The sequence below is a fragment of the Clytia hemisphaerica genome, unplaced genomic scaffold (genome assembly GCF_902728285.1).
Source record: "Clytia hemisphaerica strain Z4C2 unplaced genomic scaffold, Clytia hemisphaerica genome assembly, whole genome shotgun sequence".
In the NCBI taxonomy this organism is placed as follows: Eukaryota; Metazoa; Cnidaria; class Hydrozoa; order Leptothecata; family Clytiidae; genus Clytia; species Clytia hemisphaerica.
Genome location: NW_027103555.1, coordinates 79,497 through 93,017, shown reverse-complemented (window position 1 = coordinate 93,017; position 13,521 = coordinate 79,497). Strand labels below are relative to the sequence as shown.

The 13,521-nt window shown below is 35.8% G+C and overlaps 1 protein-coding gene across 2 annotated transcripts in view; it reads right to left on the bottom strand.

Annotated features, from left to right (window-relative positions):
• Positions 1-391: 391 nt before the first annotated feature.
• The window catches only part of LOC136800447 (protein unc-79 homolog), a 50,178-nt gene continuing 37,048 nt past the window's right edge, over positions 392-13,521 (bottom strand). For both annotated transcript variants that reach the window (XM_067057105.1, XM_067057106.1), the window contains exons 24-36: positions 13,080-13,165; positions 12,118-12,294; positions 9,637-9,702; positions 8,604-8,711; positions 6,937-7,062; positions 6,558-6,629; positions 6,143-6,229; positions 5,535-5,698; positions 4,688-4,886; positions 3,968-4,186; positions 3,035-3,112; positions 2,593-2,637; positions 392-2,343 (exon numbers count right to left, since the gene is read on the bottom strand). In XM_067057105.1, the coding sequence (XP_066913206.1) occupies positions 2,173-2,343; positions 2,593-2,637; positions 3,035-3,112; positions 3,968-4,186; positions 4,688-4,886; positions 5,535-5,698; positions 6,143-6,229; positions 6,558-6,629; positions 6,937-7,062; positions 8,604-8,711; positions 9,637-9,702; positions 12,118-12,294; positions 13,080-13,165 (1,598 nt within the window). In that variant the 3' untranslated portion in view covers positions 392-2,172. The remainder of the gene's footprint in view (positions 2,344-2,592; positions 2,638-3,034; positions 3,113-3,967; positions 4,187-4,687; positions 4,887-5,534; positions 5,699-6,142; positions 6,230-6,557; positions 6,630-6,936; positions 7,063-8,603; positions 8,712-9,636; positions 9,703-12,117; positions 12,295-13,079; positions 13,166-13,521) is intronic.

Sequence of the window (13,521 nt, the reverse complement as noted above, 5' to 3'; positions counted from 1 at the left end):
TTGGCGACGAAAGAGTTTTGTAAGCCATGTTCTGGAGCATCTCAATTAATAAACAACTCAAGACTAACTGTATGAGATATAAGTTTCCCTCAGGTACTAGATAAACTAAGAGACTATAATTCATTATATTCATGACGTAATGTTTTCTACGGAAATACCCCGGTTTTAGCCAGTATTGGAAAATTAAACTAAACAAAAGTTGCATAAAATTTGCAACTGCTGGCAAAAACCGGGGTCTTTCCGTAGAAAACATTAACTCATGAATATCATGAATAAGCCAGAGAGGCCTTGTATAAAGGGGTTGAGGGGTTGGAAATTGAAAATACGAGGGGGGGAAGCTAATCCAAATGGTGATCTCCTGAAGAAGATATAAAAGGAATTTGAAAAAGTTAAACACTATCAAATCAATCCCATTAGGTTTTGGTACAAAAAAAGTATAAAAAAAACATGAAAATTGAAATATTTAAATAATAATAAAATAATCCGTGATGATATAGTAAATAAATCGTCTTCTAGTACAATGAAATAAAAAATATAATTTGTGCTAATGAAATAAGCCTTTTCATAAATTATTTTGAGTGCAACGACTGCATCGTTTTGAAATAATTACCAAGGCGTTTGAACCATAGATTTATAAAGCCCGAAGGGTTAGATGGAGTGCTTTAAGCTCTTCCAAGCAAAAAAAAGCGAATATCGGAAAAAATATTACTGCTATTGATTTCGAAAACCCGCAAAGCTTTTGATTGGCTGAAATTCTATTGTAATGTCACGTGACTTAGGTAGGATTTTCTATCTAACCTCGGCACACTTTTTCAGCAAAAGCACCATATCTAGCCCTTCGGGCTTTACAAATATATGGTTTGAACCCTCTGAGTCTTCGAGTGTTACTTTTATAAATAGAGTATACATCTTATGAACTCCTCTGAGAATCAATTAGAAGTAGTAGTATTTTGGAAACGAGGTAAGCATTGCTAGTGACGTAATTTGTGAAAAGGTCTATTCGGTTAAAGAAATATACAAATACACTTTTTCGACCGTCCGCTAATTGCATTTTTTGTCCGTTTTACCACCTTAAAACCACCCCAGTCTTTTTTTCACACCTTTAGATTAAAGAAATAGGTTATAATAAAAAAAAAAAGGATTGGATCGAGTTTTGGGGTGGTAAATTAAATAATAAATTGACACGCGCTTGACCGTGCGACTGCGATCGAAAAGGTGTATTGATGATACCTATCAACGTGCGCAGAAAGATTTGTGTAAAATGGATTGAGTTTTCTAACCCGATCTCTCAAAACAGGATTGATAGATTTATTGTTTAAATAATAAATATAACTGAACCAAGACGTGGTGATCTACATTAAATTAACTAAATTGATACGAAACTAAATAGTGCTCATTATATACTACAAAATAATATACAGTGCTTAGAACAATACCGGGTGTTTCAAGGGTGCTCTTAACATTTTGGTTTATAAGCCTATAAATGTTTTTAAAATGTTCTTATTATCAGACTGTTTTAGTGTAATTTTTTAAGAAATTGCACGTTTTAGAGCATGCAAAGTTTTAAATAGTCTTAAAATGTTCTCAATCTTCTTTACCCCAAAGCCTCATGTTCTTATATAATTTTTTCTAATAAAAAATGTACAATCCATACAAATTAGAAAACAACGATCAACCTTTGATAGATGTGAGATGAATGGGTAAGATCTTAGCAGCTACTATCAGAAGTCGTTCAGGCACGACGCAACGGGTGCGGCAGGTACAGCGGCCGACGTACCAGATTTTCACAAAACCCCGTAATTTTCCTCTTCGTTCGGTAAAATCGCTATAAAATCGAAAGAACTTTGTAAACTGTATAATTCCACTGATCTTTATACATCCCTGGACCAAGCTATATCCGCTATCTTTGATCTGAGTTTTTTTGGAATTGGTACCCGAGTCCGAGGAGAAGCTATTGCAATGTTAAAATTAACGTCTAACAGCTCTACATCATCAAAACTATTCGAGGAAAAGTTGATCTAGCTCTCTCGATGCATTCACCCCGCTATTGAGTAGTGCCTTCTTTAGGGTACCAATTTAAAAAAAAAGCTCCGATCAAAGATTTTTGGTTGGACAGGATTGAGTAACTTGGTCCAGGGATATATAAAGGTCACTGTATAATCAACTGAAGGATCAAACATTGACGACTTGGGCCAGTTTCCCTTTAGTAAGACGTTCAGCATTCCATAACTTTTTACGGATATCGGACACCCAGTAAGATAATGAATCGCCACGTGGAACATTGCTCCTTTCGGACGGTAGGTTGTCAAACTCCTTTATGCGCTGCCGAGCTGACGATGGCACCTACAAGGAAGAGAACATTTGTCGTAATATAAAAACACCCGTAAAATCACCCGAGACCCTTCCGCTTTACTTATATTAGCTATTGAAACCTGATATTGAAAATGCAAGAAAGAGAAGCTTTGATCTGAGATTACTTTGATGGGATAAATTTTCGCGGGGATTAAATTTGGCGGATTTTAATGTTAAAAGTCTCCGCAAAACTCCATCTCATCATAGTGGCCGCTTTAATTTCAAATAAAATCATCTTACCTCATTACTGTAGATTTCAAGGAGTGGTTTCCACATCGGATAAAGCTGCAAAGGAGATAAACAATTTGAGAACAGTCTTGAGCAAAAAGTTTGCACTCTAACTTGCTAATCTAAAGTGCCTCATAAACGGCCCGCGTTTGTTGATTTTTCGATTTTTTACAAACACCAAGCCTTACAATTTCAGCTGTCTAAAGAAGAGTCCCTCGTTAAAACTATAATGTGTACTGACGATCTTTTCAAAGGTTGTAAAGTGTTTTTCTACGAATTAAAGGTTTTGTTTTTAAATAAGAATTACGTTGTTTATAACAGCATAATATAACAGACACTGTCCTGATATGAAATATGTGTTTGATATGAAACGGGAACACTTATGTAAAAATAAAACCTTTAAATAAGTGTGTGGCTGTCATGCGATAAAACAAATGAAGTAATCAAAAAATACTTGTGAAAATGTTTTCGGGCAGTGAAGCGAAAGATTTTCAACCACTTGCAAAAATAATGGAATCGATTCCAATTTCATCTAAAGACAAAAAAAAACAACATTGTTCTAATAAATATCATAAATGGAGACAGAGACAGTGTCAGGGTCCCGGGGATTAGGGTGGGGTGGTAATTAGCAAAAAATAGGTACTGGGTAAATGCAAACGGTAAGAGTTTTGGACTAAAGAGTATCCAAACCATGAAGTTAAAAAAAACACTTTCAGATTTATAGGAAATCTTGTCGGTTTTCTGAGGTCCGCACATACTCGACGACATTCCCCAACATTAGTGCACCCTTCCCTTGGGACGGTCTTGGCCGAACCAATTCTCAATGTAGATTTTTGTGATTCCCAGACAAGCATATCCCTTATCTAAAAATTTAAAAGTCGCTAACGACAGATCTTGAGGGATTAAAATGAGCTTGTTTTCTCCATGGTAACAATCAAACTCCCGAAATATCCCGATCGTGCCCATCATAGGCCGCTTCAGATACTCTCGGCTGCCGTACAATTATTTTGTTTATTTTTTGCAGTACCATCTTCTTTTAATTTGCGGGTAAAGAAAGCTTGTAGTGAAGTAAATGTAGTAAAAATCGAATGTCCTTATAGTAGGTGTATAAATAAAGAGCCAAGTTTAAAGATAGGAAGAGTCCTTTATAGAAACAATCTTTCACCCACAAATAGGTCACAGTGGTTAGCCCAAGATGGTAGACCAAAGATATCATGAAGCATCAACCTATTCTATTATTTTCAATACAAACCTTTTGTGAGTGTTTTAAGAGGGAGTAAAGAGAGGGTGTAATTAGAAAATTTGAGGACACCCCTTAAACACAGTGGGATGAAACAACAGTGGTGGTCACACAAAATCAACATATTCTATTATTTTCAGTACAAACCTTTTGTGAGTGTTTCAAGAGTGAGTAAAGTGAGGGTGTAATTTTGGACCAAAATTCTTTGATAACAGTGATTGGTTTCAGGTTAGCTGATGGATGGATGGATTGGTTATCTTGGTTCTCCATTCCTTCATAATGCAACTCAATGTATACATTCCATATTTGCATGAGGTAAAATGAGAGTTGAAGCATGGCTCGTGTCTTTGATTTCTTTAACACGTCCTAAACAAGATAAGTAAAGGCTGATTGATTTACAAACTAACAGCAACCGTAGTGCAGTGGTAGACCATCCGGCTATGGTGAGTAAGGTCTTGAGTTCAATCCCTCGTCCTAAACAGTTAAGTATCAGTGGTTATAGCTAGGTTTTTCGTCCGAGATGGAAAATGGATTTTACACAAATTAGTAAATATTCTTGACACTTTTGTGATTTATTCAGAATTTTGAGATGGAAACAGATGGAAAAGCCTTTTATATATATACTTTGCTGAGACTGAAATTCGTGTGAACGCTCTTTAGGATACTACTTTTTTTTCATCAAACGAAAAAAAGTTCTACATGGAAAGCCCTTTTCGTCTCGCGTCTCGCACCAAGTAATAAAAAAGAGTACTATTCAGATTTTGTGATACAAGCACACAATGTTTTCCTACTTATAGAAGTGGTCTGACCAGGAAGTACTTTTTTTCGCGCACATCCTGTATACATATGAAAATGGACGAACTATACCTCTGACAATTCCTTTCTCAAGACGTCAAAAACAACGTTTAAATATTCTGATATGTACGCCGCTTTGACCAATGGAATCAATCGACTGATGGGAGTTTCCATGACAACGGAATGATTAATTGCCCCTAGCAACAGCCAACTGTAGATACGAAAATGGGTTGCATGTTCGTGCATTTCGCTGATTGAAGCTGCTTGTTGCCTGAAAAGTAATTTGAAATGATAATAATGATACCCTGGTGGAGGGTACTAGGGTTGCGAGCTGTCGGGAATGTGCTGAGCGAATAATGTTCTTATTTTGACCATTTTGTGATTTTTTTTTACCATTTCCCTAAGAAATCGTGTGTTTTTGAGTCCATAAAGCCTTAAAATGTTGCTCTTAACAGTCTTAGCGGTCTGCCCAGAAAAAAGCAATTTCAAATATCCTTTTGAAAAGCCAAGTCAATCACCTTGCGACTTGAATAGCTATATGAAATCAGCAATTTTCATCTCAACACAATGCAAAATTATACCGTAGAGTCTTTGTAACTCGGAGACATTACCGAGTTTATGTATGTGTGTTTTTCAGCGACGGAGAGGGTAAGGTTCTAATTTGACTAGATCATGACCAACTGAGGACGACGGTAAATCAGCACTTTTACCGTCCTCGATTTTGCGGGTCAGAAGTGCGGGTTTTTCCAAATCGCTTTAGTCACTTTACCGTCCTCAAAAGTGCAAATACATAACGAACTCGCTATTGTTAACCGAAGGGACGAGAAAACTTGTCGAGTTCAGGAGACATTCGAGTTATAGAAGGTCGAGTTAAAAAGACTTTACTTCTTTTCCGATTTCTTTGGAAGGGGTAACATACCTTTCCTGGCTGATCTCAGTCAACAGCACAGCAGATAGTTTATAATAGAATCGGCTATCACGTAAAATCTTTGAGTCAATGTTATTCAAGTAAACAGACACGAATTGATACAAGGCCAATTTGAGGTTGCTAAAGTAATTGTAATTCTCATTATCGTTGAGTTCCTGGTTGTGGTGGAGATGTAATAAATTAAAAAAAGAAATAATTTTAGTTTTAGTGATTACATTGTTGCAAATAGTGTGTACACCAGGTAAATTAAGCATGTAATGTAAATGCATGTTTATTTAGAATTTTATCATCTGAGCACATGTTTCGTCAAAAGTGTCATGATTCGACTCCAACGTAGCGTAGGGTCTAATGTGGGAGTCTGAGCAGGAATGGGGGAGGGGGTAAAGATATGATCCTACAAACCAAAACATGGTCATAAAAACTACAGCTGACGCCCTCTTTTCGATTTTCAACGAATAGGGACAGTATTGAATGGCAGTGTCGTTTATGAGTTTCTTGTTGACGGTGACTCAATGTTATCGAATAAAGGAGCGTATCTAATAGTAGAACGTCCAATTAGAGTGTAAACTGTATAAATATTTTGCATATCAGCGTCAGACCTTGATGATCCGTTTGCAAGGGTTTTTCAAATATTCAATAATTTCTGATGAGCTGTTGATATCCAGGCACTCCACAGCGCGCGGTTTCTGTAAAAATATGATAGGGATAAGTTAAAATTCAAATAAAGTTCAAATTTTCATATCTCGATTTTGGAAGATTGTTACATAAAAATACTTTGAGGTTTTACTAAGGACCACAGAAGGTTTCTGTAATCTAAATATCTCAAACCATCTGATTATCACTTTAATGTTGGGGACCCCAGCGTACACTATAGTTATAAGTAATTAATACTTATCATGTGACCATATAACTTTTCGTGGGGTCCTTGAATCAAAGGCTTTGATTTTGAGGCAATAGACGAGTGAAAAAACACTAATTCCAAAAGTTCATGCAGGAAATTCTTTAGTCACTTACAAATGTGTTAGGTGTCAGTTCATTGTTGACGTCATCAAAATGGTACTTGGTTCCAGCATCATGACAAAAGAACTGCAATAGAAAAGGATATTATTTCGATCAATCGAAAAAGGGGTTGGGGTCGAGTTGAAGTAAGAAAAACAGTACCATAACTTCATGTAATGCGGACATACCTTGTCTAATTCCGTCATAGCAACTGGCTGGTCTGCAAAGAAGTTCGAGTAATTTTTTCTAACAGTTTACTCAGAAGGTTTTATTTATTCAAACATTTCAAAGACCAGATAATTGTTATGACGGAATTAGACGACGTATTACACAAAGTTACAATAACTAATTCAGAGCCATAGGGAAACGACATAATCCGCCGGATGTGACTTACTTGGACGAGTTTAGTGAGTGATACTTCAGGTAAGCTACCTTTACCAGCCAGCGTGTTGGCCAATAAGAAAGCCACTTTGCGTGTCAATTTCATTTGATCACGTGACAACTTCGATTGATCTTTCTCCTAGTAACAGACATAACAGTGAATAGAAATTGTCCTTTCAACTCAATGAAATCGAGTTTTATCATGCTATTTCATAGCTCAGGTGATAACACACCTTTTCAACCGTAGCCACCAATTGCCGCGCGGACATTTTTTGTCCGTTTTACCACACCCTAAAACCGTCCCAGTGCGCCTATAGACAATAGAAAAAGGTGTAAAAAAGGATTGGATCGAGTTGAGGGGGATAGATAAATAATAACAACGGTCGAAAAGGTGTATTCGTGTAATATTTGAATATGAATATGTTAATTAATCACAACGCCCTTAAACAGCTAGAACCTTAGCCTATACTAGACGTCACCCGCGTTTTTTACGCAATTAACGTCTATTCCACTTTGCAACTTTTTCGAATGTTTTGCGCCCGGGTTTTCAGGCTCTACACATTCGATTTTTTGACGTCACTTTAAACGTTTGAAGCTCCTGCAGTATCAAATAATCGAATTTGCGTCAAAACACTTGAAAGGCTTCTATTTTTCGAAAATCGTCAAAGTGGAACTCACTAAGAAACGAGATGAAAAATCCCGGTTTTTAGTGAGGTGCTCGCTACTAGAACCTAGTCTATCTAATTCTTTGAAGCCTTTGTGGCAGTCTTTCGCAAACTTTCGCAATTAGAAACTTTCACGAGGTCGAAAATTCAAGATTTTATGACATTTACTTTCACGAATTCAAGGAAAAAATATTATATAAATATATAATATTATATAAATATAAACTTTCACGAATTGGATAATCAAAGTGGAAAAAATGGCTTAAAATTGACGTAAATTGGTATTCTATGAATTCAATGACACTTTTAAGGCATAAAATCGCAACAATTACTAATTTCGATTTTGATTTGGAAGCTTCTTAGATTTTTAACTTTTTAGAGAATTTTTCACGAGTATAAACTTTTGCGAATCACCTTGTTAAGAATTTTAAAAATGCGTTTACTTTTGCTGAAAAGGCCGAAAATCGCGAAAATCGCGAAAGTTTCTTTCTGCTCGCGAAAGTTTGTACGTCTAAAGTAGAAGATAAGAAGATTATATAGATAAAGATAAAATACATGTTTTTTATAATAAGAACAAAGTATACATAAAAAAGGCTTCAAGACTAAAAAAAAATATTCTAAACCTAGGGCTTTGCGGACTTTAAAACACCCCATTTTTTTAGAAAAATGACCAAAATACTCACAAATTACTGAAAATAAGAACAATATAAGAACATTTTAGACTCAAAAACGAAAAGTTTTAAGAACGCCCGAAGTCTTCAAAAAATTTAACGTTCTTTTGAAAAAAATGGTGTAATGGGACCATTGATTTCAAAAAAGGGACTAGATCCGAAACTCCTGTATGGGAAATGAAACCACCTATTTCCCATCAAAACACATAATCCGTGCGCTTTTTAAACAAAATTTCTAAATGCGGGGCAAATATGAGGCTTCACCTTTTTCTTGCTTGAGTAAGGTAGAAGGTTCCTCTCTAGCCTCTTACGGGCTTCAAATTAGATGAATGGAACTTACTTACCTTTGAGCTAACCACGGTCGAAGAGGTTAAATTATATAAAGCTTGCACACTAAATTTACAATGTTTGATAATGAAGGTCATTGCATTTTCAAGTTCTTCCATTAGAAACTAAAAAAAAGAAAGTAAAAACAGATTATGAATAAAGACACATGACTGGGTGCCACAGATTTATAAAGCCCGACGGGCTAGAAAAAAATTGAAAATCGCAAGAAATATAGTTGCTTTTGTTTTTCAAAAATCCACGAAGCCTCTGATTGGTCAAGCACTGAATTTCTACTGTAATGTCACGTGACCTTTTCTACCGAGATACGGCTCCGCTACATAAAGGAGACTCACTTAGATTTTTGCAAGACCATGGAATTACAGTAGCGAAAACAAACCGAAAATTTAATACGCTAATGTAAACGTAAAACGTTTTTGCTAGCCTGGCATGCTATAAAGTACGACTAATTCAAACATACTAGAAATTAAACAAATGATAATTGAAGAAGCGAATTGTATAAGTTAATACAAAATAAAAATTATCCTTTAACAATTATGGTGTTATCATATAACACCTATTATTATCGTAATAGGCTAGTGTTAATGTGTTTTTCTTACACTTTTGACCATTTGGTCAAAATATGGTCAGAATTTCGAAATTTGCACCCTTAGAGTGCAATTTTTCTCATCTTTACTGATTTCGACCCTTACAGTGTACTTTGGGAAGCTTGGAAAATATACCCTTAAGGGTCGCATGTATGGTAGGTCATTAGTGAGGTTAAGTATACTGGGATAATCACGACGACGGACGAAAAATGTAATGGGCTAGTGGAAATACGAAATTTGATTGGTTGAAACTCACTAGCCTGTTAAATTTTCGTTCGTCGTCGTGATTTTACCGATTTACTTAACCTCACTATTAACCTTGAGTATCCCCCTCCCCGTGGTACCGGTATACTTTTAACTCACTAAAGTATTTGGCTAATGTTGAAGCTAAGAGGATCTTAAAGAAATGGGTCCAATATCTAAGTGTTAAAAAAATCATCTTCACCTTAACGGATCGATGTTGATGTGTTAACAACAAAGTCATGATGTTCAGCAAGCAATCCATATCTCGCTAGAAAAAATAACATATAAAAGTATTACAGTGGAGTGTCTCTAAACTCGTACCTGAACAACTCAAATGTCTCCTTAACTCGAATAAGTTTTATGATTCCTCCATAACTCGAATAAAATTGCGTCCCCCGTGCGTGTTTTGAGTTATGGAGACGCCAGTGTAACGGATTAGGATAAGGCTGGACTTAAAAAATTCTAGGTTTGCCATCACCCGACCCTAGACTTTGGAGGTGGGTCGGTCGGTCGGAAAATCTTTTTATTTTGGAGATTCATAGAGTTTTTGTCTATATTTTGTAATTTTTGAAGAATAACAATTCTCTTCGTCGAAATAGCAATAAAAGTTTAGAGAAGAGTCGGTCGGATGACGGCAAACCAACATTTTTTTAAGTCCAGCCTAAATTGACTTCTAAACGCAAACATAGCACTGTTGAAAAGGACACAATACTTTAGCCAAAAATACCCCAATCTTTTCGTCCAATACTGGAACACCGGTAACTCCAAAGCTCACTTAATACAAAGTACAGTGGAGTTTCGATAACTCGAATGTCCCAATAACTCAAATTTTCAATAACTCGAACAAGTTCAATTTCAAGCGCAAATTCAAGTGATAGAGGCTCCACTGTTTTTTTTCTTATAGTTTTAATCAAATGAGCGTATTACAACCCACCTGGCACACAACGTTGTTTCAACGTTAATCTAATATTCACAACGTCCATATAACGTCAGATGAGCGTTGAATTTTAACGTTTTTAAGAATAAGGCCGGGCGATACTGGCGATTTTAGTACTTCCAATTTAATTAATTCGATTTTTCGCTTTAGGGAGGGTTAAGTGGCTTCCAGGCTATATCCTAAGACTCATGTTAAAACTCAAAGTTAAACTCTACATTCAATTATTTTACATTATTTCTAAATAAGAGAGATATCGTTTGCTTATTCATCACTTTTAATTCACAAGCTTTTTCACATTGGATTGACACGGATGTGGAGCAAGATTGGTCAGAAAAAGGGAAAGACAAGCTAGATTCTGATTGGACCTACCTTATGATGAAAGTTAGATAGCAATGCGAAAAGAAAAATGAAAAAAATGAGTCAGAAAATATAGCGTTTAGCGAAAATACACAACGCAATAAATTCATCATTGATTGTTGATGGGGGGAGAGGGAAGGGTTGTAGGGAAAAAATAAATAGGAAGTTCTGGTTGCAAAAATCAGTTTCATTGACAATTGAATCATGCTTGATGGTGAGCATTGTTATCAATAATGTTTTTGTGTGATAAACATAGAAATGAAAAAATCCAATGAAAATCTGCAAAAACGGCGATTTCCGGCATTTTCAACCGGAAAAAATGTTTTCTCAAAAATCGAACTCGGCCATGTTTTGAGAAATGCGAATACGCATCTTTCTGTAAAAAATCAGAAAAAAACTAAAAATGAAAATTCGAGAAAATGTCAAAAAACCCATTTTTCCGACATATTTCCGGCATTTTCGGCCGAAAAATATGTTTTTCGAAAATCGGGCTCCGTCACATTTTAGGTATTGTCATATTGCATCAGTGTGCAAAATTTCATGAAAAAATATAAAGTACAGCTCAAGAAATTCAAGAAATACCGTTTTTCCGGCGAAAATCGGCTGTTCCGGCGATTTTTAGAAAGTTCCAGCTTAAAAAATCAATTTTATTGAAAATTGAAACATGCTTGATGGTGGGCAGTGCTATTAATAATGTTTTTGAACGAAAAAACAACCAATTATATGGAAAAAGTCCAATGAAAAACGGCGATTTCCGGCATGGAAAAATTTTTTTCTCAGGAATCAGACTAGCCATGTTTAAGGCATTGTTAATACGCATCTTTGAGCAAAAAATCAGAAAAAACTAATGATGAAATCTCGAGAAAATGCCGAAAAACCGGTTTTTCCGGCATATTTCCGGCATTTTCGGCCGGAAATGAATTTTTTGTCGAAAATCGGGCTCAGTCACATTTTGGGCATTACCATTTTGCATCATTATGCCAAAAACCAGAAAAAACTAGTGAGCCAATCTCGAGAAAAGCAGGTAACAGACGGACGAACGGACAGACGGACGGACGGACGGACAAAGGTTAATTTATAGGACCTCCAGGTAGGTCCAAAAAACACTTTTTTGCTTATATCAGCATAATATAACAATAGAATAGGCAGACACTGCCCCGATATGAAATTTATGTCTGATATGAAGCGGGAACACTTATGTAAAAATAAAACCTTTTAAGCACTCAAAAGTCACTGCAGTTTTAAAAGTTTGAGGAAATTCCCCTATCGAGCCAAATATTATGACATTAATTGTAAGGTTCAATATAAGATATTTAGTGTCTAGACCCATTAGTACAGGGCCGTTAGGTCACATATGAATCTAATGTGACTAAAAGGGAAATTATTTACCCCTTTCGGCAACAGGTTTTCCACGTTACTGAAGAAACTTTGGAAAGTACTTTTCAAGGAATTCCATTCTTTATGGGCGATGTGTTTACCGTCCACCATTTTCTCAATGTAACCGGAAAGATTACGTAATATCATGTAGCGCTCCTTGTTGATCTGACTTTCAGGTTGCATGAAATCCTATAAAGATGTGAATCAATAACATAATGATTTTGAGTCGACATTTTACATCGTAGCCCAACTACTTTTTAGACGAACTCTCTTTAAAACAAGGTATGTTAAAAAAGGAGGTAGTTTTTGGCGCTAACGCCTTAGGATACTGCAACTTTGAATATATTAATATATTTAAAGCGCATTGTTACGGATTATAAAGGCGAGAGAAAGAGCCTCATAATACACTAATAAAAGCTAATATTAAGCCGGCATGGTTACTATATAATTAAGGGCAAGAGCCCAACCGGGCTAAGTCCCATTCAAATGACAAATCTATTATATACATACTATATAATCAAATACATTGTCCCAAATAATAATCTTGACAATCAAAATAAAGTGGTGTCTCTATAACTCGAACAAGTTTTATGGTCTCTTCATTTAACAATGCCTTAAAAACCTTTTTTAACTCGAAATTTCCTTATCTCGAACAAATTTGGTTATGGAGCGTCCGCTATATACCTTAGACCATGTTCAGACTTTACGGTTCCGTTCCGCTCCGAAACGAAACAGTTTCGAAACAAGTGTGAACGTCAAAATTCGAAACGTCAAAAAAGAAGACGTTACAAAACAGATAGAAACGGTTTCGCTCCACTTTTTTCATCGGAACGAAACAACTCCGTTCCGAAACCAATATGAACACACTCGATCCATAACGAAAATCATACCGGAGCGAAACAGAACAGTAACGTGTGAACTTGGTCTTAACAGAAAAATTGATTGTGTCCGAATAAAAGGTATTTGTGACGAACCTGAAGAATGAGTTTGATTGGCTCCAACAAACTCAAGAATGGAAATTCTGTCAACACTGTTGTAATGATCATGAAAAAATCTTCATCTAAATCAAAGAGAAAAAGTAGTAGACTACTTAGGCACATATGTGCTGGTTATGTGTAGCTGGAAAGGGTCACACTCTAAGTGATATAAGGATCACTTTTTGCAAATTTTGCAAAGGTATTTGCTAGTAATTTCATAGCAGTCAGTTTGAATTCTAAATTCAACCTCTATCATCCAATACGAAGGTCTCGGCTCTTAAAATATTTTATAAATCAAAGCAGAAAATTGTGTTCCCTTTGAAGTTGAAAAATAATAAACCTTTTCATAAATTAAATCACGAGCAAAACTAATCGTTTTCAATATATTACTTTGCCCAGAGGAGTTCATAAGAAGTTCACTCAATTTAAAAAGTAACAC